This window comes from Pantherophis guttatus, chromosome 13, assembly GCF_059756535.1.
Source record: "Pantherophis guttatus breed Tessera chromosome 13, ASM5975653v1, whole genome shotgun sequence".
NCBI classification, from domain to species: Eukaryota; Metazoa; Chordata; class Lepidosauria; order Squamata; family Colubridae; genus Pantherophis; species Pantherophis guttatus.
In genome coordinates, this window is record NC_142075.1 from 3,465,615 (window position 1) to 3,493,540 (window position 27,926).

Genomic DNA, 27,926 nt, shown 5'->3' on the forward strand with positions numbered 1-27,926 from the left:
TTTTTTGCAGTATTCTTTATTTTGATGCATTGTCAATTATTCATAATGCATTAAGCTTAATGGCTTTGTTACTTCTATTCTACATTTATTTTTATTTCCACGTGTTACATTACGTGCTGCCTTGCATGGACTTAGTTGAGCAAAAGAGGCTTGTACTAAATAAGCAAGCAAACAAATTCTTACCAGCTCTGTGGAAACCTTATACATATCTCCATCATCATCATCCAACATAATAATTATACATGATAATGATTTTTATTTAACGCCATCAAACAACATCTGCCTGTCCGAGGTCCTTGGGAAGAACTTGATAGGTGAATAAAAATGCCAAATCCAATGTAAACATTTGGCTGACTATACAACCTACCGGTACTATAATGATAAAAAGGACACAAATGTTTTCTAGTGTTTTTCTTTTAAATAGAATATTTTTTAGTTCATTAAAAACAAACATGACCATGTTGGTCAAACGGAACAAAAAACTTCTTGCAGCTAGAAGTTTTCCCTGAAAAAGGGAAAAGTGAACTGTTCACACTGAGCTTTGACAACCTTGGCAAGAGCTGGAGAGCCACAAAAGAAAACCTGGACTTTTCCTTTGTCTTCTTTGTCAATTTTCTGAAAGAGCTGAGAAAGAGAGAAGAAGCCATCAGCAGCTGAAATACATGGTCTCTTTCTGCCTTCTTTTTGATAGCAATTGGCACATTGCTTTGTAGTGGTCCAATTGACCTCTAAGCCGGCCGGTCTAAATGTCTGTCTCCTCCCTTTCTCAGTAAGACCCCAGAATAGCTCTAAAATCCTCCAGCCAGCTGTTTTAATTCTCAGATTCCTGATGCCTGCAACTGGTATTTTTATCTCCATCAAACTATCTTGGGAAAGCAACTCCATCTGAACACATAAAACTTCGCTTTTCTGCTTAAAGCTTCAGTTTGTTAATCCTCATTCGAAGATCTGACTCAGCTGACGGGATGCACCATTCCCCGTCACCTTATATAGCAGATATATATGGATGTTAAAAATCTTCCTTAGTCTTTATGAACTGAATAAAACCAACTGCAGGAAATAATTTCTCTAAGGTGAGATACTAACTTGGAATCTGGACTGAGCTACCACATGACTACATGTTTTTAAGCGTGGTTTAGAGGACAAACCCACCTGTTTCCAGTCTGGCCTCCCAGGCTTTGTTCTCGTCCTGAGGCCTGTGATTGAGTCTTTCTTTTCTTTTTTTGCAAGTAGATCCAAGGCCATCTGCAGGCCCACAGCCTTCATGTCGCTCTTGTTAAGTGCTGAGGTCATGTACAAATGCATCTCCAGGAAACGGGCTGGCAATTGGAAAACCAGGTGGATTTAGCAGACCATATCATGGCCCCTTCCTTGAATTTCTGTCTTCCGCATTGATGAAAAGATGCACCAAGAAGACTGCATATACAGCCTATTTACCTAATGGGCAGAACTGTTTGGAGCATGATTTCCATTCATGTAGAAAAGCTCAGGTGTGCGTTGTGTGTGTGTATGTGTGGGTATGCGCTTGCAAAAAGCACCTATGCATCAGTGCTGAAGCCAAGGATGAGAAGAATGGCTACATGGACAGGAGGAGTGTCTGCCAGGAGTCCTTCGTCCCCCTTGCTAATATTCCTCGTAAAGTTCAAAAAGGGACGGATTGCCTAAAAGGAAGAAGAGGGAAGGCCACCCCTGAGCCTGCATCTACTCTGGGGGAAAAAATGGAATAAAACTCTTTCTGTCTCGATTTAGTCACTGCCTCAATTTTGTCCGGTCTCAAAGCTGCAGAAGCCATTCCTGCATGAAAGACAAAGGTTGGCATGGGGGCGAACAAAGACCGGGAGGAAGGAGACACCCACCTGTTGGCTCTTCACTGCCTTGCATGGCTTCCAATTGGGTAAGCAGGCTGACAAACCACTCAAAGGATTTTTGGTCTCGATTGATCCAAACAAAGTCTACCTGGAGAAAATAAAGAACAGGGAGTATAGCGACTGCCTTATTCTAGCGACCGTTTCACAGTTACAACGGTAACATTATGAACAACCCTGTCATTTATAACCTTCACAGGTCTGTGAAGTAAAGGAAAGCTGAAGGAAGACTATTAGCACAGGAGCAGTTTCGCTTAGCAACCAGTTTGCTTAACAACCAAGTTGCCATCCCAATTGGGGTTGCCATCATTTTATTTATTTACAAATGTAAATACTACTGTACCTTTCAAAATATCTTTTCCTACACCAGCTTTCAAACGGTATTTAAAAAATGAAACAACTGTTACAATCAATTAATACTATTAGAGCAGCCACTTGTTAATGGATATTAGGTGTTTAGAGCAGGGGTGTCAAACTAAATTTCATTGAGGGCCACATCAGGGTTGTGTTTGACCTCAGGGTACCGGGGTGGGCATCACTCCTGTTGGGGGCCCTGTGGTGGCCCGAGCACTCTGCCAGTGAAAACGGGCTCCCAAGCTCCATTTTCGGCTGCCACGGCCTCCTGTAACCCTCTGCCATCGAAAATGGAGGACGCGGCCCTCCCAAGCTCCATTTTCACTGGCAGAGGGTGGCAGGAGGCCATGGCAGCCGAAAACGGAGCTCAGGAGCCTGTTTTCATGGCAAAAGCACCGCAGGCTGGTTTTTAACTGTGTCCAGGGCGTCCCCGTGGGCCAGATCTAAGTATCCCCCGGGCCGGATCTGGCTCCCGGGCCTTGAGTTTGACACCTGTGGTTTAGAAAATCATTGCACTGCAGCTAAAAAAGGTTAGAAGTTAGGGAAGAGTAGAAAGATCTTCAACGGACACCAAAAGGTCCATCCATTAGAGGCGGATTTTCTAGATTCAAGGGTTATCCTGTAAAGCTCCCTCACCTGGAAAGGATCAAGGGCAGTGGTGAAATTCAAATTTTTTTACTACCGGTTCTGTGGGCATGGCTTGGGGGGCGTGGTGTGGCTTGGTGGGTGTGGCAGGAGAAGGATACTGCAAAATCTCCATTCCCTCCCCACTTTGGGACCAGCCAGAGGTGGTATTTGCCGGTTCTCCGAACTACTCAAAATTTCCATTACTGGTTCTCCAGAACCTGTCAGAACCTGCTGGATTTCACCCCTGATCAAGAGCCTCCAATAGTGAGATTAGGATTCCAATAAGGAGGTTCTGAAAGAAGTATTCTTTCAGGCACAATGGCTTCAAGGATTTTAAAAATAAAAATACTATTTTGAGGGAATTCAAAATTACCACCAGGCATCTCACCTTCTGAAGCTTCATATTCTCATCCAAAGAATTACTGTGGCTGCAGGAGGCTTGTTTTCGCATACGATGTCTGGGAAGAGAAATGAATAGAATCAATAAGAAAGAAAGAAAGTAAATAAAACCACATGCACAGATACAGAATAGGTGAAACTTGGCTCAATACCAGTAACTGTGAGAGGAATCTTGGAATCCAAAACGGCAATCACTTAAATATCAGCCAGCAGTGTGCGGCGGATGCCAAAAAACCCAACACAATCCTAGGCTGCATTAACAGAGGTAGAATCCAGATCACCTGAAGAGTTAACACCACCTTATAATGCCTTCGTAAGACCACACTTGGAATACTGCATCCAGTTTTGGTCCCCACAATATATGAAAAACACATTGAGAGACTGGAAAGGGTGCAGAGAAGAGCAACAAAGAGGATTAGGGAGCTGGAGGTGAAAACATATGAGGAATGGTGCAGCTATATGGATTTGGGTATTTCCAGTCTAGTGAAAAGAAGGACTAGGGCTGATGTGATAGCAATGTTCCAATATTTGAGGGGCTGCCACAAGGAAGAAGGTAGAATAGGCAGATATTAATAAATGTTAATAAATGCTTTCAATATGTTTTTGTTCACCTGCCATTAAATGCCTGTTTACTTATTAGTCTCAAAATTTGATTCCAATCATTTAAAAGTGCTCCTATTTTTAAATTGATATTAAGCATGTTTGGAAAAGCAGCATGCAAGCTTTCAATTAAAACTAAACAGGTCAACCAAAACACAAAACAACAACCTGGTACAGCCCCAGAAGTGCTTTTTCAAAAGGCAACTGGACTTTGTTTGTTTTAGGGCAGTGATGGCTAACCTTTTTGCCGTCGCGTGCCAAAAGCGGGGTAAACGTGGGGGGGTCGCGTACGTGCCCCCACCCATGATTCAATGCACCCCGCCCCCCGCTTATGCACATATGACCCCCCGCGCTCCCCCTGCTTTTGGCCCGGTGGGCCTGGTAGGCCCGTTTTTCACCCTCCCCGGCTCCAGAGCCATTCTAGGAGCCTGGGAAGGGCGAAAATGGCCTCCCCCCCCCTCAGGAGGCCCTCTAGAGACTGAAAACAGCTTGTTTCCCGACTTCCGGTGGGCCCAGAAGATCCAAAAATCAGCTGGTGAGCATGCGCATGCATGCAGGAGCTGAGCTAGGGCAACACTTGGTGCCTACCGATATGGCTCCATAGGTTCACCATCACGGTTTTAGGGAAACAACCAAGTCCCGTTGCCTTTTGAACAAGCACTTTTGGAACAACCAGGACCTGGATGACGGAGAATCTCCACAGACTCCAGCACAGCATTTTGCTAGAGCTTGGACCCTAATCTCTTGCAGACCAACCTGAACATGATGCTTTGTAAAATGGAGGCAAAAGGGGTGATGCCAATTCCTGCCGCAATCAACACCGCATGCTCTGAAGAGAAGATCCGGCGCGTGGAAGTGCCATAGGGACCATCGATATAACACTGAAGAGAGGAGGGAAAAGGAGCTGTGTGTTTTGACCCTGGTCTTGGCAAGCGTGGGTTGTTTCCTTCTCCTTGTAGCCAGAGGCTTCTGAATGTAGAGCAGACTTTATAGAGTCAAACGCCTTATGAAGCTTTTTAATGTTCATTTGGAGACACAGGTCACACACGCACACACACACACACTGTTTGTGTTATAAGTTCTTTAGTCCATGATACTGGGCAAACAGGCCTTGATTTTCACAGGGATGATATCACTGAAAAAAAATATGGTTTCCCATTGTTTTCACTCCAACGAGAGGAGTTAACTAATTCCCATTCTTCAGCCAAACCAGCCTGTGACCTCTTGTTGGCCAGACAACTGTTTTTGGTTCTACCATAGATTATTTTGGTAGCAGGATAGAAATGAACTGATGAAATCCTGTGGGAATAATGTACTTAGAACACTGTAGTTGCTATGGTGGTTCAGTGTCTTGACTAGATCTCTGCCAGGCGATTTCAACAGTTGTTCACACCAGCCCCACTGAGTCACAGGACATGTCGAGATTAAGCAAAGGAATATTTGTGCTGTTTGATTCACAAAAAGGGACATGTTTCCTAGTCCTCAACATTACATTCTTGCTGAGTTTACAGCCTTTTGCAAAGGAGCTTGAACATTTGCAAAAAATGTCTATGGTGCTACTTTTTAATGAGACAAATGTTGCAGGAAAATATAATCTTCCACCAGTTGTGTTTTTTCCAAACATTGAAGGATCTGGGCTCCCACCCTCCATTTCAAATCCCACCTCTTTTACCCATAAATGTCTACGACTCCTTTCCCTAATGGCCCTCTTTATTCATTCTGGAGACTGCAACCACAACCCAAATGTCAGAACCTCCTCCTGGTACACAATTGCCCTTCATTCCTTGTCAGGCCATCAACCTGAGAATGCACCTTCTCAGGAACAGAGAGAATTCCACTTGTACAGGTGCTTAATGAGGAAAAGCTTACCTTGATGTTACAGAGCCTACGGTTCTTGGTGGGCCTGCTAGAAACCTGATAAAAAGAATATATATATATATATTTATTTATCAGGTAGAAAATGTCCTTTAGTCAATGCTTTAGGGCTTCAGCTTCTACTTTGAAACAGAAAACAAACAATTCTCTCTCTCTCCCCCGCCCCCCCACACTTCCTTTGGGACTCTCAGAACTTTATGTGAGAAAGTATGCAAGAATTCTCCTCCTCCCTGGTTTATCTGCTCACCTCTTCAGGCTCATCTGTTACAGTGATGCTGGAATCCTGGATGGGTGTGTATGATACCATTTGGATCATCTCATCTTTAGTGGTTGCCACCGGTAGGTCCAAATCAGAGGAGCAAAAGAGACACTTCTGAAAAAAGAGTTCATGAGCTGCAGAGTGGCTGCTAGAGGCCAGTAGTGCTACGGTACAGCCATTTCTACACAAGGGCAACAGAGTAACAGAGTTGCAAGGGACCTTGGAGGTCATCTAGCATGTCCCTCTGCTCAAGCAGGAAACCCTATACCTCTATACCAAGCTGTATCTATATCAAGTATCTGTAGCAGTGTTTCTCAACCTTGGAAGCTTGAAGATGGGTGGACTTCAACTCCCAGAATCCCCCAGCCAGCGCTGCTGGCTGGGGGATTCTGGAAGTTGAAGTCCACCCATCTTCAAGCTTCCAAGGTTGAGAAACACTGATCTATAGCAAGCTGAGATTTCTTCAATATAACACGTGTTTATACACAACCTCCTCACTACTTCAGATACACAGATTACTATGCCCCCACAGAGAGTGATAACAGACTAGATGACTGCAAAGAAATACAATCCTTCTATTTCCCCTTCCCCCACCATATGGTCAGAACCTATCCTCCATCCTTCTCCCAAACCGGCCACAACTGATGAAGTTTCTTGGATGAGAAATGAAATGTTTTGTTCTTCTTCCTCAAGGGGAAAAAAACAGTTCAGTTTCCTTTTGAAAAAGCACTTTTGAGACAACTATCACCTGGGTGACTGAGAATCCCCACACAAATGATGACCCCAAATGTCCCGATGGAGTGTATTCTATGGGGTCACCCGATGAGATTTCCTGTAATTCACGAGGTGGCACAAAAAGCAGTTAGATTTATTTATTTATTTATTTATTTATTTATTTATTTATTTATTTATTTATTTATTTATTTATTTATTTATTTGTTCAATTTATATGCCGCCCTTCTCTGGAGACTCAGGGCGGCTTACAATGTGTTAAGCAATAGCCTTCATACTTTTGTATATACCTGCTTAGTAGGGCTTTCGGGCCCCCTCCTAAGCGGTGTTCTTTTTTATACAAAGTCAGCTTATTGCCCCCACAATCCGGGTCCTCATTTTACCTACCTCGAAAGGATGAAAGGCTGAGTCAACCTTGAGCTTGGTGAGATTTGAACTGCAGTAATTGCAGGCAGCTGGCAACTAAGTGCTACTTTAACAGCACTTAGTCCACTGCGCCACCAGGCTCCACGCTATTGACGCTGCCCCAAGCCAGTCTCAGGTCAACACGTGGGCAATCCTGACCTCAGTAACAAGAACTAGACAAACTACCAAGTAGAGAGTATTTTAAACTCCAAACCTCCACAAAATTCGAGAGTCTGTTCTTGTTCCTTGATTTCCTGGCCACTGACAATTCAGGATTGTCATCAAAGGGCTCCTGAAAATTCCAGAAGTACTCATGTAATCGGTAGGTCCATTGTCCCAGTGACCGAACATGCAGCCAGATGGTGTCTTTGAAGGGAAGGAGAAGATTCAATGAAGCCTTCCTGATTAAATGAGTAAGCTGAAGCACAGGCATCGTAGAGATTAGTATAAAGCAGGGGTGTCAAACTCAAGGCCCAGAGGCCGGATACGGCCCGCAGGGTACTTAGATCTGGCCCGCGGGGCTGCCCTGGAAATAGCAAAGGACCGGCCCATGGTGCCTCTGCCAGCGGAAATGGAGCTCAGGAGGGTCACACATGGCCCTTGCAAGCTCCATTTTTGCTGGCAGAGAGTTGCAGGACACCATCCCAGTTGAAAACAGAGCTCACAAGGGCTGCACATGCCCTCCCCCAGCTCCATTTTCACTGGCAAAAGGTTGCAGGAGGCTATCGCAGCCGAAAACGGAGCTCGGAAGCCTGTTTTTGCTGGCAGAGCACTTGGGCCACCACAGGCGCTCCCAACACAAGTGACATCATGCTGTCCACACCCACCCTGTCCACACCCATCCCAGCCATCCAAGCAGTGGTGGGTTGCTACTGGTTCACCCCGGTTTGGGCGAACCGGTAGCAGTGGCAGCGGGAGACTCCGCCCACCCGCCCAAACGTCATCAAATACGCTCTGCACATGCACAGAAACTTTGCACGCACAGAAGTGGCGAGCGAACCAGTAGCAAAGGTAAGTGAAACCCACCACTGCCTCCAAGGTCAAGCATAATCCCAATGCAGCCCTCAATGAAATAGAGTTTGACATCCCTGGTATAAAGTAACAATATGGACTGGAATCCGTTTTCTGGAGGTGGCAAGATCTGGGTAGAGCAGGGGCCTCCAACCTTGGCAACTTTAAGCCTGGAGCAAAGCTAGCTGGGGAATTCTGGGAGTTGAAATCCTCCAGGCTTAAAGTTGCCAAGGTTGGAGAGCTCTGGTATAGAGCAGTGAAGGGAAGGGATAGATCAAACCTTTGAACACTTTGCTTTCCATTCATCCAAGATCCCTGGAAGACATAATTGAGACATAGGGGGTTCATGGTGCCAAATGTGATAGGGCTGCCCTGAGTTTTGTGTTGGGAGTTCAATAGAGCCAGTCTTGAATCTTAAGCTCAGGCAGCAGCAGCTGGCCAGCCCTGTTTGCCTGAGGCTGGGACCATCTCATCTATGTCCATTTCTGGGAGTCAGATCTGACCAAATGGACACACACCTTAGCAATCTCATATTTGGATGACTGCCATGTGCTCTAAGCAGGCTATCTTTAAACAATCTTCAGAAGCTACAGTTGGTCCAGGATGCTGTTGCTTGTATGAACAGGGGCTGCACTGGTTTCCAGTTTATTTGAGGATTCCATTTAAAGACTCCCAGCAAGTGGCAGCAATTATCTGATCTGGGCTGATTTTGAAAACTCAGTGAGATTAGGTCTGATAGTCCTGAGAGATTTGAGAATTCCCAGGGGTGTATTTCATTTTTTTAAATATATAATTTATATTTTTATATATAAAATATAAAAAATGTTTATATAAAAGCATTTTATATAAAAATGTTTTAAGACATAAAAGCTAACATGAACAAATGAAAAACAAAAGGGGCAAGAAAAGAAAAGTAAAGATTGAAGAAAAAGTTGAAGAAAGAAAATATAAAGTGGCTTCCATTATTCTTCATAGCAATGGTAAATTCAAAAAATATACCTACCTCTCTCTAAATTTTCACCATGTTACTCTTACTCCTATAATTTTACTTGTCTAATCATCAAAACCATAAATAATGTTCATTCCCCCCACCCCAGTTTTACACAAAATAGCCCATAAGAAATTTCCAGTCACCAATAAATGTAGACGCCGTCTTTTCTCTAATCAAAGAAGTTAATTTATCCATTTCTCTCAACTTCCCCAACCCTTCCTTCAGAGTGGATCGTTACACTGCAGTTACACTCCAACACAGTTTGACGTTGGTAAATGCAGGTTGGGGTCACCCTTCATAGCACCCTAAGCCAGGAGGTGCTGGGCAGCTCAATGGGCATTCAAGGCATCCCATTTCTCAGCATTCAGGGTGGTCTGGGAACGGAGGGTCAGGAAAGTCCAGAAGAGAACGGAGCCACTGCTTTTGACATGGAGGACTCTGCTCCCGTGCAGATGCCCCTGTCAAGGCCGAAGCCCTGAGCTTGAGAGGCATGCAGCTATCCTTCAGACCAGTGATGAAATCCAAATTTTTTTACTACCGGTTCTGTGGGTGTGGCTTGGTGGGCATGGTTTAGGAAGGATACTGCAAAATCTCCATACCCTCCTCACTCCTGGGGGAAGGATATTGCAAAATCTCCATTCCCACCCCACTCTGGGGCCAGTTGGTATTTGCCAGTTCTCCGAACTACTCAAAATTTCTGCTACCGGTTCTCCAGAACCTGTCAGAACCTGCTGGATTTCACCCCTGCTTCAGACGGGGTCAGTCCCCTACCTGGCTGCTCTGGAGCACTGCTGATAGTGAAGGGGTGCCACTCATACCGGGCGATGACCGGAATGTTCAGGTACACGTAGTCACCTGGTTTGTAGTGGAAAAAGGGGGACCTCTGAATCACCAAATGAGTCACCTGGATTTCAAAAGAAATAATATAGGGACACACATGGTGTCCTTTGGTAAGAATTCATTGAACAATTAGGCAAAAAACCCATTGTTCCTTTTCTAGTTTCACCTGCAAGTTATATATGCTGATACCCACTTTTGTTTACTTTACCATTTGTGGAACCCACCTTGGAGGGTAGAAGGTTGACTTCCACAATGCACAGCCCACCGACACGTGACAAAGCAGCTGCAAAGGCCTTCTCTCCGAGGAAGAGAGATCCAGGGATCACAAACCACTTCCAGAAATTAGCACCGTGAACAATCAGCAAAGCCCAGATGGGGATGTAGAAAAGGTGAGTCCAGTAGAAGACCTGCTGGTGACAAAGGAAGGGGCACATTTTGGAGAGCAAAATGAAGTTAGACCGATGGTTTAAAAGAACTAAACAAAAACAAAATTCCATTATTTGCCCATATTTCCGAGAGGGATATACAGGATATAAAAACAGCCCAAATAAAGTCCTATTTCTTTTCTACCTGTGGCACATGAGCAACATAGGTGAAAAGGGGCGGGGTTTTGAGCAGCCAGGTGCAGCTTCATCCTGTGGCTGCTGCTCATTTCAGAATCACAAACAGGACATGATGGGCTCACATAGTGTAAGGCCAGTGCTTCTTTCAGACATATTTTCTGTGGTTTTTAGAAAAGAAAAACAAAATAAATACATAAAAACAAAACATTAATGGAGTCTAGGAGGGAAAACAACACCTCAGTTTTATTATGGTTCGTCACACAGTCAAGCCAGATGTTCAGACTGGATTTGGCTTCTATTCTTCTGCCTCCAGGTACTGCCACATCCACTGTCCAGACTTTTTTGTCTTTCTTATCAACAATTAAGCCTGGGGTGTGATGTGGCAGGTGCTTGTCTGTTTCAATTATAAAGTCCCAGAACACTTCATTTTCTTCATTTTCTATGACTTTCTCTATTTTATGGTCCCATCAGGCAAATGGTATTTCTTGCAGATCTTCCAATGCAAGTTGTTGCTACTTTGTCATGCCGTTGTCGCAGTCTGTTTATGCGATCTTCTTGCAGCAGCTAACCAGGTGGTCCACTGTATCTTCAGTTTTTTTGCTGAGGCAGCATTTGCTATCTGTTGCTGTCTTCTCAATTCTAGCTTTGTATTATTATTGGCCATATAGCCAGATAGTAGTTTAAACTGGATTGGCATTTTCACCCACCTATCGAGTCTTTCCCAAGAATAGGCAGGTTGTAAGCTGTTCCAAGTAAATCTGCCTTTTTTAATTGACTGATGGTGATTTTGTCAATGCCAAAGGTGTTCAAGCGATGCTCCAGAAATGTTGGTATTATTATTAGGGTTAGTCACACAGTCAGCCAGTTGTTTAGACTGGATTTGGCACTTTAATCCACCTACGGACTATTTTTGTTAACTCAGGGTTAACAAAGGAGTGCTACAAGACCACTACGCACCGACGGGAACTCCGGTTGCCGACCGATTCACATTCCACCAGAGGGACCAACGGGAAGGTGAATTAATCAAAGAATTTGTGGCCACCCTATGCCAAATCGCTGCCAACTGCGAATTCGACAATGTGGACAATGCCATCAGCGACCGCATTGTGTTTGGCATGAGGGACAGGGCTCTCCAAAAAAAATTCTTGAGAAGGAAGAAGTTGGTGCTCAAAGATGTCGTAGAAGAGGCCACAGCTGCCGAAACATCCGAAAAAGCGGCAGCCGCAATGCTAAGAGGCAAGGGGATCCACAAGATCCAAAGGGCACCCCAATCATCCACAGAGGAGTCAGCTGCCGGATCGGAATCGGAGGAAGAAATGGCTGTGCACAAGGTCTCCAGACCCCCAAGGCGGGAAACCACTCAAAATGGCGATCGGGGGGAGCGTTGTGCCAGCTGCAGAGGAGACCATGCCAGGGCCAAGTGCAGGTGGAGAGATGCGACCTGCAGATGCTGCAACAAGAGGGGTCACATTGCTGAAGCCTGCAGAGCTGAGGATCCAGCCCCAGAACCGTCCAGCCACCGGCCGCGCGAAAATCGCGACGAATACGCGAGATCATCTAGACGGTCCTACTACTAGCCCAGACAGGGAGAAAGTGACGGCAGCCGGAGGAGAGCAGTCCATCAGACGACCATGGACCACTCAGATGACGACAGCACCACCAAGTGCCACGTGACGGTGCACGTGGAAGGAACCCCATGTTCCATGGAAGTAGATTCGGGATCGATCTACTCCATCATGGACTGGCAGCAGTTGAAGGGTCTCAAGCCTGGAGTCTGCAAGAGAGATCTGAAGCCCATACGGTCAAGGCTGGTCGACTTTGGAGGAAACCCGATCGGAGTCCTGGGAAGAATGTCACTTCGGATTTCCTACCACAATTTCCAGGGCGATCTCCCCATCACCATTGTCCAGAACAGCCGTCCGAACCTGCTAGGCATGGAATGGTTCAAGCCACTAGGGCTCGAGATCAGAGGGGTTCACCAAATCCGGCAGGACAAACTCGACACCCTCCTCGAAGAGTTCAAGGAAGTCTTCGATGGTAAGCTGGGGAAACACCAATTAGGCTTAAGCCCCGCAGAGTTCTGTTTGCCTTGAGGCCCAAAGTAGATGCTCAGCTAGATAATATGCTTGCCCAAGGTGTATTGGAGCCAATCGATCATGCGGCATGGGAGAGCCCCATTGTGACCCCCATGAAGCATGATTTATCTGTGCGCATCTGTGCCGACTATAAATGTTCAATCAACAAGGCTTTGCAACAGAGGGCATACCCAGTTCCAGTGGTGCAACATCTGCTGCATTCACTAGGGAGTGGGTCAATATTTGCCAAACTGGCCCTGGCCCAGGCTTACCAGCAACTGCCAGTAGATGAAAAAACAGCGGAGACACAAACAATCGTCACCCACAGGGGCGCATTTAAATGTAACCGTCTCCAATTTGGAGTCAGCGCAGCCCCAGGAATATTTCAATCTATGATGGAACACCTTCTTCAAGGCATTCCAGGGGTGGTGCCGTACTTCGATGATGTCTTAATCTCCGGCCACTCTAAAACCCAGCTACTTGAGCGACTGAAGCTAGTTCTACAGCGCTTTAAGGAGAAGGGTTTGAGAGTCAGGAGAGATAAGTGCATCATTGGGGTCCAGGAGGTCGAGTTCCTGGACTATCTCATTGATGGAACTGGCATCCACCCCACCAAATCTAAAGTTAAGGCTATCCACGAAGCTCCAGCCCCCAAAAACAAAGCAGAGCTTCAGGCTTTCTTGCGACTACTGAATTTTTATAGTGTCTTCTTAAAACAGAAAGCCACAGCTGCTAAATCACTCCATCGCCTGTTGGGGAAAGCGGTACCGTGGAGATGGGGGAAGAGGAGGAAACAGCCTTCAAAAACATCAAAGCACTGCTCTCTTCAGACAGCGTCCTCATGCAATATCACAAGACGTTACTCCTCCTGCTGACCTGCGACGCGTCACCATACGGGATTGGAGCGGTCCTCAGTCACCAACTCCCAAATGGAACAGAGGCGCCCATTGCTTATTTTTCAAAAACGATGTCCAGCACCGAAAGGAACTATAGTCAGTTGGATAAGGAAGCCTTGGCCATCGTCGCGGGCATCAAGCGCTTCCATGAATACCTGTATGGCCGGAGCTTTACAGTTATCACAGACCATAAGCCACTGTTGGGACTATTCGCGGGCGACAAACCCACACCAAGCTACATGTCACCCAGGATGACACGCTGGGCAATTTTCCTTGCGGGGTACTCATATACTCTAACCCACAGACCCGGCAAGACCATGGAAACGCCGATGCCCTGAGTAGATGCCCATCCCAGAAGCCGGTGGAAGACCCAGCCCCCACACTCAGACTATTCCATATTGACAATGACCTCGCTTGCCCAGTCACCTCCGCAGACATGGCATCGCAGACCCAGAAGGACCGAACGCTCAAACAGGTACTATCTTGGGTTCTGTGCGGATGGCCCATGGGGAAGATGGCAGAAGAATTCACCCCATTTGCCAGAAAGCAGCAAGAACTAGCCACAATGAAAGGCTGCCTCCTGTGGGGCGACAGGATCGTGATTCCCAGATCACTCCAATATAAGACTCTAGAGACTCTGCATAGGGGGCACCCAGGCATCGTTCGCATGAAGGGGCTGGCACGAAGCTACGTGTGGTGGCCAACCCTGGACAAGGATATAAAGACCTGGGTGGCCAGATGTGATCCATGCCAGGAAGTCCGCCCAGCACCACCCCGTGCCCAGTCTACAGAGTAGGAGGCTCCCAGCAGTCCATGGTCAAGAATCCACATAGACTTCACAGGTCCGATGAGCGGAAGATACCTCCTCATCGTCATGGATGCTTTCTCGAAGTGGCTGGAGGTCGTACCCATGGCATCCACAACAGAAGCCACCACCAAGGCGCTCCGGAGACTATTCGCCACGCACGGGCTACCGGATGTCCTCATTTCCGACAATGGGCCACAGCTCACATCCAAGCCCATGGAAACATTCCTGGCAGGACTGGGCATCTGCCATGCCCTGATTGCCCCCTACAGACCGGCCGGAAATGGGCAAGCTGAAAGGATGGTGAGGCTCACCAAGGAAGCCCTCACCAAGATGGGCACCGGCGACTGGCAAGAGAGGATCGACCAGTTCCTCCTCACTCAACACATCACACTGCACTCAACGATGCATAAGAGCCCGGCCGAACTGCTGATGGGCAGAAGACTGAGGTCACATCTGGACCGGCTGCACCCCCTGTACAACCCGGAGGTGCCATCAGACGCCAGACGCCTGCCCCGCGCCTTTGCCATAGGAGACCTGGTCTTCGCGCTCAATTTCCATGGGTTTCCGAAATGGCTGAAAGGAAGAATTGAGAGCACAACCGGACCGAAGTCTTATAGAGTGGAGCTGGAAGATGGGCAGGTCTGTAGACATCACATCAACCAACTCCGGAAAAGGTGGAGGGAAGCGGAAGGAAACCAGCCTGACGAGGTAGGCCTACAACACCCCGATGAGGTAAGCCTACAACACCCTGACGAGGTAGGTCTACAACACCCCGACAAGGTAGGCCTACAACACCCCAAGGAGGCCGGCCTACAGCACTCCGATGAGATAGGCCTGCCACACCCCAGCGAGGAAGGCCTGCGACACCCCGGGGAGGTGGACCCGCACCACCTCAGCAAGTCAAGTCATCGCCGATCCAAGGGAGTAGACCGGTACCCGCAACCCGAGGGGAGTCAGCATCGCGCCGACGATGAGGCCATTCGCCACCCCAGCGAGGGAGACCTCCACCTCCACAATGAAGTAGACCAGGGACAAAGCACAGAGGGAGAGCTGCAACCCCCCGGTGAGGGTGACCTACCACACCCCGACGAGGGAGACCACGATGCAAGGTAGTAGACCAGGGACAACCCAGGGAGGGAGGTCCACAACGCCCCTGCAGAGCCAGCCAGCGACTCCCCCGTGAGGGAGACCACCATCACCACGCCGGCAGGGTCGACCGACACCACCCCAGCGAGGTCGACCTGCACCAGCCTGACACGGTAGACGGGTGACCCCCCGGCCACCTGCCACGACAAGCCGCCACGCAAGAGCAACAACAACAACAACAACAACAGCAACAACAACAACAACCGAAACAGCAGAGCCACCAACAGAAGCCACAAAGGGCAAAGGAGAATAAAATGGACTTACCGGACATCAGATGTCACCCCTGGGTTGACAGCGATGCCCAGCCGTGAGGTTCTAGGGATCCCGGTCAGGGGAAGGACCAGTGCCACCAGCGGGTAAATCCAGACGATGCGGCCGGAGGTGCTGGGATAGGGCCCACACACTTGACGGCCGGACCCCAGATCCTTCCGGGTCGAGAGCCGGAGGGGACAGGAGCTCCGCCTGCTCCGGCCAGCAGCGAAACTCAAATGGAACTGCGCAGGTCAGCCAGGACCATCAAGCGTCCTGCCTACCTGCGTGACTACATGACATTCATTAGTGTTGATAGACAGTCTTCGAACTAGGAGGGGAGGGGTGTTATGTCCTTATAAGGACAGGGATTGGCTAATCCACTGGCGGGAAATTCAAACAACTGTCATTGGACGGCTGAGTCTGCCGAAGCGTATAAAAAAGCTCTGGCAGCACAGCCGTCCGCCTTCATTCAGAGCTGAAATAAAGATACTGAATGGACCAACCCTGGTCGCATCTTCCTTTCCCTGCGCCGATCTAACACCACCGTCTCCATCAAAGTAGCTTTCTTGGTTTGGCCATTGTGTTTTTTTCCAAGGCTGCATTTTGTTTCTAAGGCCTCCCTTTGACAAAACATCTTAGACCTTTTTCTGGCTAGGAAGGCATTCTAGCAAGCAAAGTACTGTGCAAATGGGGAGACTATGGGGACTAACGGGGACTATGGAGAGCGGTGCTCATCTCTGTTTCAAGGCCATTCAGTCAGCACTGTCCAAAGACACTTACAACTCCATGTGGCCATCATGACATCAGGGAGCGCTGTTATCTTCCCACCAAAGTAGTACCTATTTATCTATTCACATTTGCATGCTTTGGAACTGCTATGCCATGTGGCATTTGGGTCTTGAACCTGGATTGCCAGCTTTCCAGCCAACAAGCCCCATATTTTAACAGCTGAGCCACCATGTTGCCCTTTTGCAGGATGAAAAGAAGGGCAAAATAAGCAGAGAAAGCAAGGGAAGGCTGAGCATGTCACCTCAAAATGACCACTCCTGCGGACCAAGGTAGTGGAACACACGAGCATCAGGGAGATCAGGAGCTGCAGGAGGAGACCCGTGAGAGAGGCAGTTCCATGAATCCATCCAATGCCAGGCCGGGTGGTGAAAAGGTATTCCCAGAGACGATAGTCTTCTTTGGCCTGAGACAGTCTCACTATGATGAAGGGAAAGACTGGATAAGTAACTCCTTAAAATAGTCTTTTGCACTATGGTGACAATGCTGGGTTGCTCAGGTATGCTGGCTCCCAGTCCATTTTTAGTCCCAAATTCAGAATGCTGTTTCTGATTATTAAAGCCTTCATGACTTAGGACCACGTGCTTAAAAGTTTTGCTGGTTACCAGTCAAACATATTATTAGGAGGACAGATGACATCTTAAGTGAGACAGGGACTTCTTTGTGATGCCAGAGTCAGAGTGATAACCTTGTGGTTTAGAAATTTCAGACACTGTCTGAACTTGCTATACATTTGTGTTGTTTTTAGGCATCTTGTGGCTTTTAATCTGAGGATATTTATTTTTCTATTTCTATTTTAAATGTGTAATCTATATAAATAAAAATGTAAATGTCCGTTTGTACATAACCACACATCTCTGAAAGTTCTTCACCGATTGCTTTTAAATTTTGACACAATGTTGCATTCGATTATGGGAGTGTTTTTATATACCTATATTATATACATGTCACACCTGTGACAGGTAAAAACATGAAAAACATTGGAAAACATTGAAAGACATTGACAAACGTTGAAAAACAGCTCCATCTGCTGGACGTAAAACCAACATGGCAGCCTCCCAGCCCTGATTATGCTCAACAGATTTCTGCTCCTTATATTTAGACTCCCCATATTGCTTCCAAAAAACTGCGCATTTGGAAGGCAGAGACGCCCAAGGGCCATATCCTGCCACCAGGCTCGACAGGTAGGCAGCCGGCTCCCCACCAGGAAGCTCTCGCAGCTGGCGTTTCTAGGGCTGGGCAGGGCCCGCCCAAGCCTGGCTCTGACTCCCCCTCCCCCGGCCGCCCCATGAACTAGCCTCACCCACCGCTGCTGCCCATCCCCCTCACCAGCCATTCTCAGGGCTCCCTCCAAAGAACACCTGGCAATGAGGCTGCCTGGGTCCACCGAGTGGGAACCCTCCGTCCCTTGCCTGGCCTGAATCGCACCTGGCCCAGCGCTACCACAGGCCCTGAGGTCAGAAAGACCAGCCGCTAACCGGCACTATGTGAATCCGGTCAGTGAGTGGGAGATGGAGACAACTGGAGCCTCGGGGCTGCCTTTGACCAGCACCGCCTTTGATTCCCAGGTGGGCGCTCTGGCAGTTCACGGAGCCTACACGAAAATTTCAGCCTCTGCCAGAAAAGGGGCTCCGGGGAGGCTTCGGGGGTGTGTGTGTGGAAATGGCCAGGAGGGAGGATGGCCAGTCCTCCTTCATTTCACCTGGAAGAGCGGGGGATTTAATCATTCCCCTGCGCTTGGCAGGTGGGGGAGGAGAACTGCGCAGCAGGGGTCCAGTAGGGTGTGCGTGGCTCCTGGCTTTGCCGCTTTCTTCCTTCGGGCGGGAAGCCCCAAACCAGCCTCGAACCCACACCGCACCGCCTCCCTCCCTCCCTCCCTTCCCTTCCCTGCTATGTGTCTCCCCGTCGAGCCCCCAGAGAACATCTGTGTAGGGAGGACGGAGGGGGCCCCCCGAGTTTTTGCTGTGGTGCGGAGAGCTGCAAAGGCCTGGCCTTAAAAGGTAAGGGCAATGGCGGGGGATGCAGAAGAGGCCGGGCCAGAGACAGAAATAAACAGAGAGAGGGAGAGAGAGACATAGAGAAATACAGAGAGGGTGGGGGGAGAGAGAGACACATACAGAGATACAGAGAGAGAGGGGGGGAGAGAGAGACAGAGAGGGGGGGAGAGAGAGAGAGACATAGAGATAGAGAGAGAGGGGGAGGGGAGATAGAGACACATAGAGAAATACAGAGGTGGGGAGAGAGAGACAGAGAGAGATACAGAGGGGGGGAGAGAGAGAGACATAGAGATACAGAGAGAGTGGGAGAGAGAGACACATAGAGAGATACCCACCAAATGTTTGTGGAGAGTTTGGAACTTCAGCCTCGCTCTTTTAGCCCAGTGGAAGCACCAGACTGGGCCACAGCAACACATGGCCGGGTACAACTAGTACTTTTTATAAAGTGTTCTGGGACAGCAATTAAAGCAATTAAATAACAGAAGAAAAACAATATGAAACAGAAAATTTGAGCAGCATTTACCAAAATTGATGATGTGAGCTCCCATGTGAAGGATAGTTAGAACACCCACCATGTAGCCCATCAGCTGGTGCAGGATGGCATTCAAGTCCAGGGGCAAAACTTTGGCTACCCAAGTGGTCCTTAGCCAGGTCAGAGATCGGCGTAGCATCAACACCTGGGGATGGCAGATGGAGGGGAAGAAAAGCGCTGAATTGAGAGGGGCAAAAATGCATCAATTCAGATGTTACAGCAGAGTAGAGAAATAACCTTGAAAAAGAAATGTACTATAGTATGGTTATATAAAAATTTGAGTAATATTTCTCAGACTTGCTAATTTTCAGGGAGTTGAAGTCCACGCTTCTTAAAATTACGAAGATTGAGAAACAGAGGCTTAGAGAAAAAGAATATCAGAATTAAAACATATAAATAAAAATATATATAAAATTAAAATATATATAAAATTTTAAAAAAACCGTCAATATAAAAAAAGTTGTTGAGACTCTGGAAGGAGTACGGAAAATAGAAACAAAGGTGGTTAGGGGACTGGAGGCTAAAGCATACGAAGAATGGTTGCAGGAATTAGGTGTGGCTAATTTAATGAAAAGAAGGACCAGGGCCAACATGATAGCGGTCTTCCAATATTTGAGGGGCTGCCACAAAGAAGAGGGAGTCAACCTATCCTCCAAGGCACCAGAAAGCAGGACAAGGAGCAATGGGTGGAAACTCATCAAGGAGAGAAGCAACCTGTAATTAAGGAGAAATTTCCTGACACTGAGAACAATTAACCAGTGGAACTGCTTGACTCCAGATGTTGTGGGTACTCCATCACTGGAGGTTTTCGAGAAGAGATTGTATAGCCATTTGTCTGAAATGGTATAGGGTTTTCTGGTTGGGCAGGGGGTTGGACTAGATGATCTCTAAGGTCCCTCCCAACTCTGTTATTCTATGTTCTATGAGAAAGAGAAAGAGAGGAGGGGATTAAGAAAGAAACCTGAAATTGCCCAGCCTTGATCCTCTTTGGCATCAGCAGAGAAGGAGAGAAACAGTCAGGCTTTCAAGATCCTGTTGTTAGATTCTTCAACAATAAGGTAAAGGTAAAGGTTCCCCTCGCACATATGTGCTAGTCGTTCCTCATTTTAGGGGGAGGTGCTCATCGCCGTTTCAAAGCCGAAGAGCCAGCGCTGTCCAAAGACGTCTCTGTGGTCATGTGGCGCTTCAACAATGGAGATGCAGTGGTCCTTGAGTCTATTTCTTGACCTGGCTTATCTTGAAGAACTGACAGATACTCACATAACAGAAAAATTATTGATCTAAGATGTTATTCTTTTTGCATCCATTCTCAGTTTGACTATAATAGCCAGGAACCAGGGCGGAAGGTTAGAAAATAGAACACAGAATAACAGGTTGGAAGAGACCTTAGAGGTCTTCTAGTCCAACCCCTTGCTGGAGCTAAACCATTTCAGACAAATTGCTGTCTAATCTCTTCTTTAAAAACCTCTAATGATAGACCACTCACAACTTCTGAAAGCAAGCTGTTCCACTGATTGATTATTCTTACTGACATGACATTACTCCTTAGTTCTCTTTAATAGCCTCCTATTCATTACTTCTTGTCCTGCCCTCAGGGGCTTTGGGGATTTGGTTGACCCCGTCTTCTCTGTGACGGTCGCTCAAGTACTGGAATTCTTCTCTCTGCTAGACTAAACATCCCCAGTTCCCTCAACTGTTCATCATACGGTTTAATTCCCAGACCATTTATCATCTTTGTTGCTCTTCTCTGCACTTTTTTATATCACAGTGACCAAAATTGGACGCAGTATTCCACGGTGGCAACTATCTGTAGCAAGGGTATAGGGCGAGGGCGGGGATTCGTTCTCCGATCTTGTGGGTTGGTTTCTGAACGTTTCATTACCAGGCTAGGTAACGACTTCAGCGGAGTTTAGGAGACATCAGTGTTGGTGTTCCTCCATCTACACAAAGCCCTTATAAACAGAGGGACACTGACACGGACGTCACCTAAACTCCACTGAAGATGTTACCTGGCCTGGTAACAAAATGTTCGGAAGCCAGCCCACAAGCTCGGAGAACAAACCTTCACCCTCAGAGTATTCCATGGTCTTACTAGTGCAGTATGTGATACTAACACTTCACATGATCTTGTTACCGGGGTGAAATGCTCCCAGTTTGGACCGGATCACCTGATCCGGTAGCCATGGCAGCGGGTGGTTCAGAGAACCGGTTGCAAAAATCCCTGAGCCCCCCCCATGCCCAGCTGAGCCGCACGCTCATCAGAGGCTTTTTTTTTTTTACTTTTAAAAGCATTTTTTCTACAACTTCTTCCGCTGAAAAAATGCTTTTAAAAGTTAAAAAAAAAAAAGCCTCTGATGATCGTGCAGCTCAGCTGGGATCTCAGAGGCTTTTCAAAGCATTCTTTTCTGCAACCTCTTCCAGGGAAGAGGTAGTTTAAAAAAATGCTTGAAAAGGCTCTGACAATCAGGCAAGACAGCTGGGATCGTCAGAGCCAATGCTTTAAAAGTCTCTCTGACAATCCCAGCTGAGTTGCCTGATCGTCAGAGAGACTTTCAAAGCATTTTTTAAAATGATCAGGCAACAGCTGGGATCATCAGAGAGACTTTTAAAGCATTTTGTTCTGCAACCTCTTCAGTGGAAGAGGTGGTTAAAAAAATGCTTTGAAAAGGCTCTGACGATCCCAGCTGTGTTCCTGATGGGCAGAGGCTTTTCAAAGCATGTTTTTGCATTTGCAGAAAAAATGCTTTGAAAAGTTAAAATTAAAAAAAAAAGTTGGCCATGCCCATCCAGTCACATTACCCTCCCCCACCAAGCCACGCCCACAGAACCGGTAGTAACAAATTTTACATTTCACCCCTGTCTTGATATTATCCCTCTGTTGATGCAACCTAGTGCGCATTGACTTTTCTGGCAGCTGCAGCACATTACTGGCTCATATTTAAGTGTTTGTCATTTTACAGTATCTGCCCTCCTTCTTACCCACTTTGGATGAGAGTCCCAGAGGATAAGTAGTGATTGTTTTAATTTTTTAAATTAAAGTTGGAAAATAAAGCACCAGTTTCTGGCCTCATCTGCATTTCAAGGAAAGTCTCTGGGCTCAGTATTCCCATTTCTGGAAAACAGAAAGTCAGGGACTGGGACTGCTTGCCACCTGTGCCAGAGGTACTGGTGGCCATTCAGAGAAAGGGAAATAGTGGAGATAGAAAACGAGCATTTCCTGACCCATTACACACTTAGTTCAATGTCTGTGACTGAAGGCATCAAAGGCATCTTGTCCATGACAAACACGGCCTGCCCCAGAACTCTTCAGCAATGACTGCCCTGTTATAGAGATGTCTCCATCTCTAGGAATTGGAAAATGTTCATCATTCTTTAAAAAATGATGCATGCAATGTTCTGGTGGCTTTGAGCAAAAATGTGCTCTTGCAAAGTTATAATTTAAAACAAAGCTTGGATTTCATAGTGAACAATGGTTACAATGTTGTTTTCCTCCTGAAGCCCTGCTCCGACTTTCCCTGATGATGAACGGCCTTGACAGGTTGGGATGTGGGATGCAGCCCAGTTCCTCACCAGTATGAATGCGCAGTTGAAGTTCAGGCACTGCCCACAGCCTCTGGCCACCACGATCCAAATGCCAGAGCCAGCCTGCTTTAGGGCAGCCAAGATGAAGAGGATAATGTTCACACATGCATAGCTACCCAGCAGAAGAAGCTTGTTCTTATTGTTGTGCCAATACACAGGACTCAAGATATGTGGGGTTTGGGTCTTCCGGGGAGCTGTGGGCGGCTTTAGCCAACTCGCAGCACTGAAAGAGAAAGGAGAGAGGAGCTAGTGAAGTTTTGGGGGCTTTTCAGCATCCCGAGGGATACAGGAAGACTCAACACAAATAAGCCAAAAGGCTCCTCTTCCCCCAAGTGCAGGGCAGGAAGCCATTCCTGAAGTCTTACTAATTAAGACAGTTTAATTTACTAATTAAATTTAATAAATAAAAGTCCATGTTTTCCTGGCACATGTAATCTGGTTAATTAATGTTCTTAGGAGCTGTAATCATGCACATATATATGGTTGTGGAGGTTAGCATGTTGTATGAATGCTGTCAACATGAGACGCGACCTTTGGACTGCTTCAGTTCCTTCTCTAAGAGTTGTGCTGGTTTTCTCTCAGACTCTGAAAAGTGAGGTTTCAAAGCGTTCCTGAAACCATCATAATGGGCTTTATTAGGCTTCTCTCAACCTCACCCAATGAGCTACTGACATTCCGGGGTGAGAAAAGGATTCATTTGTATGTTGAAAAGGAGTTCAGTTACTGTTCTACAGGTACTCTTAGCAAGAGGGTCTTGTTCCCCCTCAAGGCATCACTATCCTTCAGACACTATAAGCATCCAATTCAATCCTCTGTATTGCCAGGAGAAGCCTCAGTTCTGGACAGAAAATTCTTTCAGCATCTGTGCTGAAATGATCTAGCCTGTATTTTGAAGAATGTGCCATTTCAGTCCCAGGTCCAGTTTCAAAGGGCAGTTCAGTCAAAGCTTCCAGCCTACCCACCCCCCTCAAATCCCAAGGCTTGGGGGATGTTTCTCAGATTAAGGAATAAGCAATTGGGGAACTACGGAATGATAACAGAATAACAGATTTCGATGACTTCTTCTTTCACCTGCATTCCAACTTCCGAAGCTGTCATGGTAGTGAAAAAACGACTGCTACAAGACAGCACCTTAGGTGACAGAACAACCTCAGCTCAGAACACATATGAATCCCCATAGACAAGAGACTCTTGTGCTCAGTGAACTGACAAAGCACCCTTTCCCACGCAGGAGAAGCAATCCTTAGATCCATTTGCACCACTTAAAGATACCAGCTGGTCTCACTCGCCTCACAAGATATTCTAAGGAAATCATCCAGATTTAAGGAAAGATCACATGCCCCCAGAAAGGCAGTTTAAAAAAACCAGAGAGAGTGCCAAGCTTGCATCCTACCTCTTGGAAGTACACCCCAAAAGGACAGTGCCAAGAAACACTAAAGCAGTGTAAAAAGCTTTTAAAAAGGTCAAGCCCGTATAAAAGAATCAGCAAAGAAAAAAAAACTCCAGAGAAGTGGCTCTGGCTAGTCTGGGCATACTGCCAAGAACCTTTAACTGCTGTTACAATGTAACAAGGCTTATCCCAGAGGCAGTTTCTGAAAATACTTAAGCAGGGCAATAAAGATAAGGATTAGGCTAGAAACAACACAGAGAGGCACATCAGAATGTCTCCTTCCTGCCTTCTTGACAGGATTAACCCTGTAAAGTGGGAAAAACACTTTAGGAAGAAGGAGATTTCTTCCAACAGCCGGTTCACCGAACTGCTCAGAAAGTTAACAAACGGTTCTCCTGAACCGGTGTGAACAGCTGAATCCCACCACTGCAGTGATGACACAGATAAACCTCCAGGTGACATTAATGACCCGCTAAAAGAATGCAAACTGTCCAGCTGTCTGCAAGGTGTATAAATCCTTCCATTCCCCACCATCCAGTTAGAGCTGAGGAAGGTTCTTGGATAAGAAGTGAAACGTCTTCAACGAAAAACCAGAAAGTTCAGTTGCCTCTTGAAAAAAGCATCTTTGGGACAACCATAACCTAGATGACTGAGAATCTCCATAAACAGATTTTGATGGAATTGCATTGGCTTTTTGGAGGACTGCAGCACACTGCTGGCTAATATTTAAGTGATTGTCCACTATCCAAAAATCCCTCTCACAGTTACTACCGTTGAGCCAGCAACCATCTATTCTATACCTGTGCATTTGCTTTTTCTTCCCTAAATGTAAAACCTTACTTTTCTCACCACTAAATTTCATTTTGTTAGAAAAGGCCCAGTGTTCAAGTTTTTTGGGATCCTGTGTTATCTTCTGGGGTGTTGGCTATTCCTGCCAGCTTAGCAGGATTGATGAATTCTCCTTCTGTTCTCTCATCTAGATCATTTATGAAGATGTTGAAGAGTAGTGGACCTAAGACATAACCTTGGGGTACCCCACTGCATGCTTCCCTCCATGTAGATGTAGTTCCATTAAGGACTACATGTTGAGTTTTTCAGCCAGTTATGAATCCATCTGGTGGTGATGCTGTCTAACCCACAGTTTTCTATTTTATGTAGAAAGTAAAGTATGTTGTAGTGTACTTTATTAAACTTGTAATCCTAGTCTTTTCTTTTATTATTCTGTTTTTGGTAGGTTGGGCTACTTTCTCCTTTTGCATGAAGACAGATGCAAAGAATGAATTAAGCTGCCCATCACTTCCTTACCATCTTCTCCCATTAGTGCATTGCTTGTTTCCTTGACTTGTTCTTGTTTTTTATATGTTGAAAGATTTTTTTAAAAAAATATTTTTGACATTTGTTGCAAGTCTTAGTTCATTCTGGGCCTTTCCTTTCCTGACTTCATCTTTGCAGTTTTGGGCTGTATGCTGTTATTCTGCCTTAGTTATGTGTTCGTCTTTTCATTTTTATACTTGTGCTTTTTGTCTTTCAGTTTATTAGAGAGATCTTTGTGCAACCAGGGTGGTTTTTTGGATTTCTTATTTTTCTTTTTCAGTGATATTGTGCTAGACTGGGCTTTTATGGTCTCATTTTTCAGAGTTTCCCAAGTTTCTTGAGTTGTTTTCCCCTTTACTATTTTCATCCATTGAATCCTTCCCAAGCTCTGTCTAAGTTTGTTGAAATCAGCTCTTTTAAAGTCTAAGACATGAGTTCAATTTTGGTCTACTTTTCCAAGTTGGGATTTTTTCTTCTTTAAGATTTCCATCCATGAAATCTTTCCTAAGCTCTCTCTGTGTTTGTTCTTACTCTAGAAAACAGGTTTCCTTGCCATAAAAATATATTGTAACAAGGTAATGTTTGGCTCTGTCTGGAAGGCATTAATAAGGAGAACAATGAATGAAAAGACTCTTCCCTTTATTTATTTTTTTAAGAAAAGAAAACAGCTAGAACAGGACTCCTGAGAAGATCCCTTTGGATGTGGAGCAACAGATATTCTCTCACTTACCTGAAGCCATTTAGGGTTTCACATGTAAGTATCAGAAACAAAAAGGAACAGATGAACCAGCTGAAGTTTGCCAATCATTTTTCTGCTTCTGATAATTCAATAGAACTGAGATGGCACAGATCGTGAAATGTCCATCATCAGAAATGACTAGTGTTGATTGGTGGTCAAAATACCTTATTGTTAAGTTCTCCATGATTTCTGGAAAACGCTGCAGTTCCTCTCTGAGCTCCTCAAAGGTTATGGATCCACTCTTATCAGAATCTGCTGACTCAAAAAGAGCCATTGTCAGGTCATCTAGCTTCTCTTCAGGCAAAGATATTGAGCTCTCTTTCAGGCATGATTTTAAGACCATGCGTAATTCATCGGGTTCAATGGAGCCACCACCTATAAGAAAACAAATCCACTAGGCTTGGTGTGACAGGTCAGATTTAAGATGTTGCTATGAGAGGAGGAGGGGGGAGGAGGAGGAGGAGGAGGTGGAGGAGGTCAATGGACAGAAAGTGTGCACCAGGAAATCAAATTCAGTTGACTCTGCTTCCTTGCTGGATCATGAGAAGATTTCATCCATAAAACCTAAGACAAAACCATTTCCCTAGAGGACTGAAAGCCTGGAGGAGCTATAAGTGATGCCTCCTACAGATCCTTCCTCTGAGAGTTAGAGAGCCATAATTGCTGCAGTTATTCTTTGACTGAATGGAACCATATGGAAATTATAGACGCAGGGCATTTAAAACCCTCTTCCCTATATACACCTTAAGGAATCACTGAGAAATTGGGCCTATTGATGGGATCTTGTCCTACAATCTCCTCCACAGACTGAAGCTAACCTTAGCGCAAGTGATGGCTCTAGATCAGCAGTCTCCAACCTTTTGAGCTCCATGGACCGGCAGTGGCAGTGGCTGTGGGGAGCAGATGTTTTCATGCACGCAACCTAATCTTGTGCATGTGCAAAGAAAGCTTTATGTGCTCACCTGCCGCTTATGTGGCCTGGTTCCCGGTACCGGTCCATGGCCCAAGGGTTGGGGACCCCTACTCTAGATTAAATGTGCACATATTCTTTATACCAGGGGTGAAATCCAGCAGGTTCCGCTAATGGTTCTGGAGAACCGGTAGCGGAAATTTTGAGTAGTTCGGAGAACCGGCAAATACCACCTCTGGCTGGCCCCAGAGTGGGGTGGGAATGGAGATTTTGCAATATCCTTCCCCTGCCACGTCCACCAAGCCACGCCCACAGAACCGGTAGGGAAAAAATTTGGATTTCACCCCTGCTTTACACTCTTTACATATTTCAAAATCAATCCATTGTCTTTTCCCAATAGATTCCAACTCCTTGTTGATCTTGCAACTGAACAGCCCATCTCACAACCTGTGTACAGTATGATGAAGGTTTAGTCCAGTTTTTGAGGGTCACAATTGGAATTTTCTGGTGTTAGAGTTGACAAGGGTTTCTGCATCAATTGATAAGTGGCATTTCTTGAATTTCTCAATGTTCATCACTCAAAGGCACTAGATCTGCTCATAAAAATACACAACTATAATACTGTTCCAGATACAAAATTAGGAGCGCTGGAGGCTATTCTACGAGGCACAATTGTTGGCAGCCAAACAAGGACCTGAAAAACAAAATCTCATTTTGATAAAACACCGGTTATCTGATTCATCAGTTTGGAATTTTACCATCCACATCGTAGACCCGAAAGAGGAACCAGAGCTTGTCGGTTTCACTCCCATGGATCAGCAGTTTTAAGGTGTTCAGGAGTTCATCCAGGCTGATGGTTCCACTTTCATCGGAATCAAACAAAGCGAAGAACCGGTCACCAAAAAAAGACTGTGAGAGAGGAAGGAAAGGTTTGAGAAGTTAGAGGTGAGACTCCAGAAGTCTCTATCGTCTTGAGGC

The 27,926-nt window shown here is 46.2% G+C and overlaps 1 protein-coding gene across 5 annotated transcripts; it reads right to left on the reverse strand.

The window, feature by feature from the left end:
- On the reverse strand, positions 1–27,857 carry NOX5 (NADPH oxidase 5). Of its 5 annotated transcripts, none has more exons than XR_015729763.1 (15): positions 27,707–27,815; positions 26,203–26,413; positions 22,584–22,818; positions 19,005–19,158; positions 16,729–16,904; positions 10,183–10,368; positions 9,890–10,022; positions 7,331–7,482; positions 5,968–6,093; positions 5,715–5,759; positions 4,602–4,814; positions 3,235–3,304; positions 1,857–1,956; positions 1,153–1,319; positions 1–624 (listed from the first exon to the last, which is right to left on the reverse strand). XR_015729763.1 is itself a non-coding variant. In XM_087877904.1 (15 exons), the coding sequence occupies exons 3-15, from the start codon at positions 22,699–22,701 to the stop codon at positions 493–495; spliced, it is 1,635 nt and encodes a 544-aa protein (XP_087734030.1). In that variant the 5' UTR covers positions 22,702–22,818; positions 26,203–26,413; positions 27,707–27,857; the 3' UTR covers positions 362–492. The 5 variants fall into 5 exon arrangements, 4 of the variants coding, with proteins under 4 accessions (XP_087734030.1, XP_034291384.2, XP_034291383.2 ...); XM_087877904.1 differs by having other exon boundaries at positions 362–624; positions 4,602–4,726; positions 19,054–19,158; positions 27,707–27,857; XM_034435493.3 differs by having other exon boundaries at positions 362–624; positions 4,602–4,726; positions 10,183–10,365; positions 27,707–27,853.
- Between the last annotated feature and the right edge of the window lie 69 nt (positions 27,858–27,926).

Coding starts and splice junctions, on each gene's coding strand:
- NOX5 (XM_034435492.3), bottom strand. CDS start 26,381: ATGGTCTTAAAATCATGCCTGAAAGAGAGCTCAATATCTTTGCCTGAA. Junction 19,159..22,583: donor TCAACTGCGCATTCATACTG/GTGAGGAACTGG, acceptor TGCCATCCCCAG/GTGTTGATGCTACGCCGATC. Junction 10,023..10,182: donor TCAACCTTCTACCCTCCAAG/GTGGGTTCCACA, acceptor TTTGAAATCCAG/GTGACTCATTTGGTGATTCA.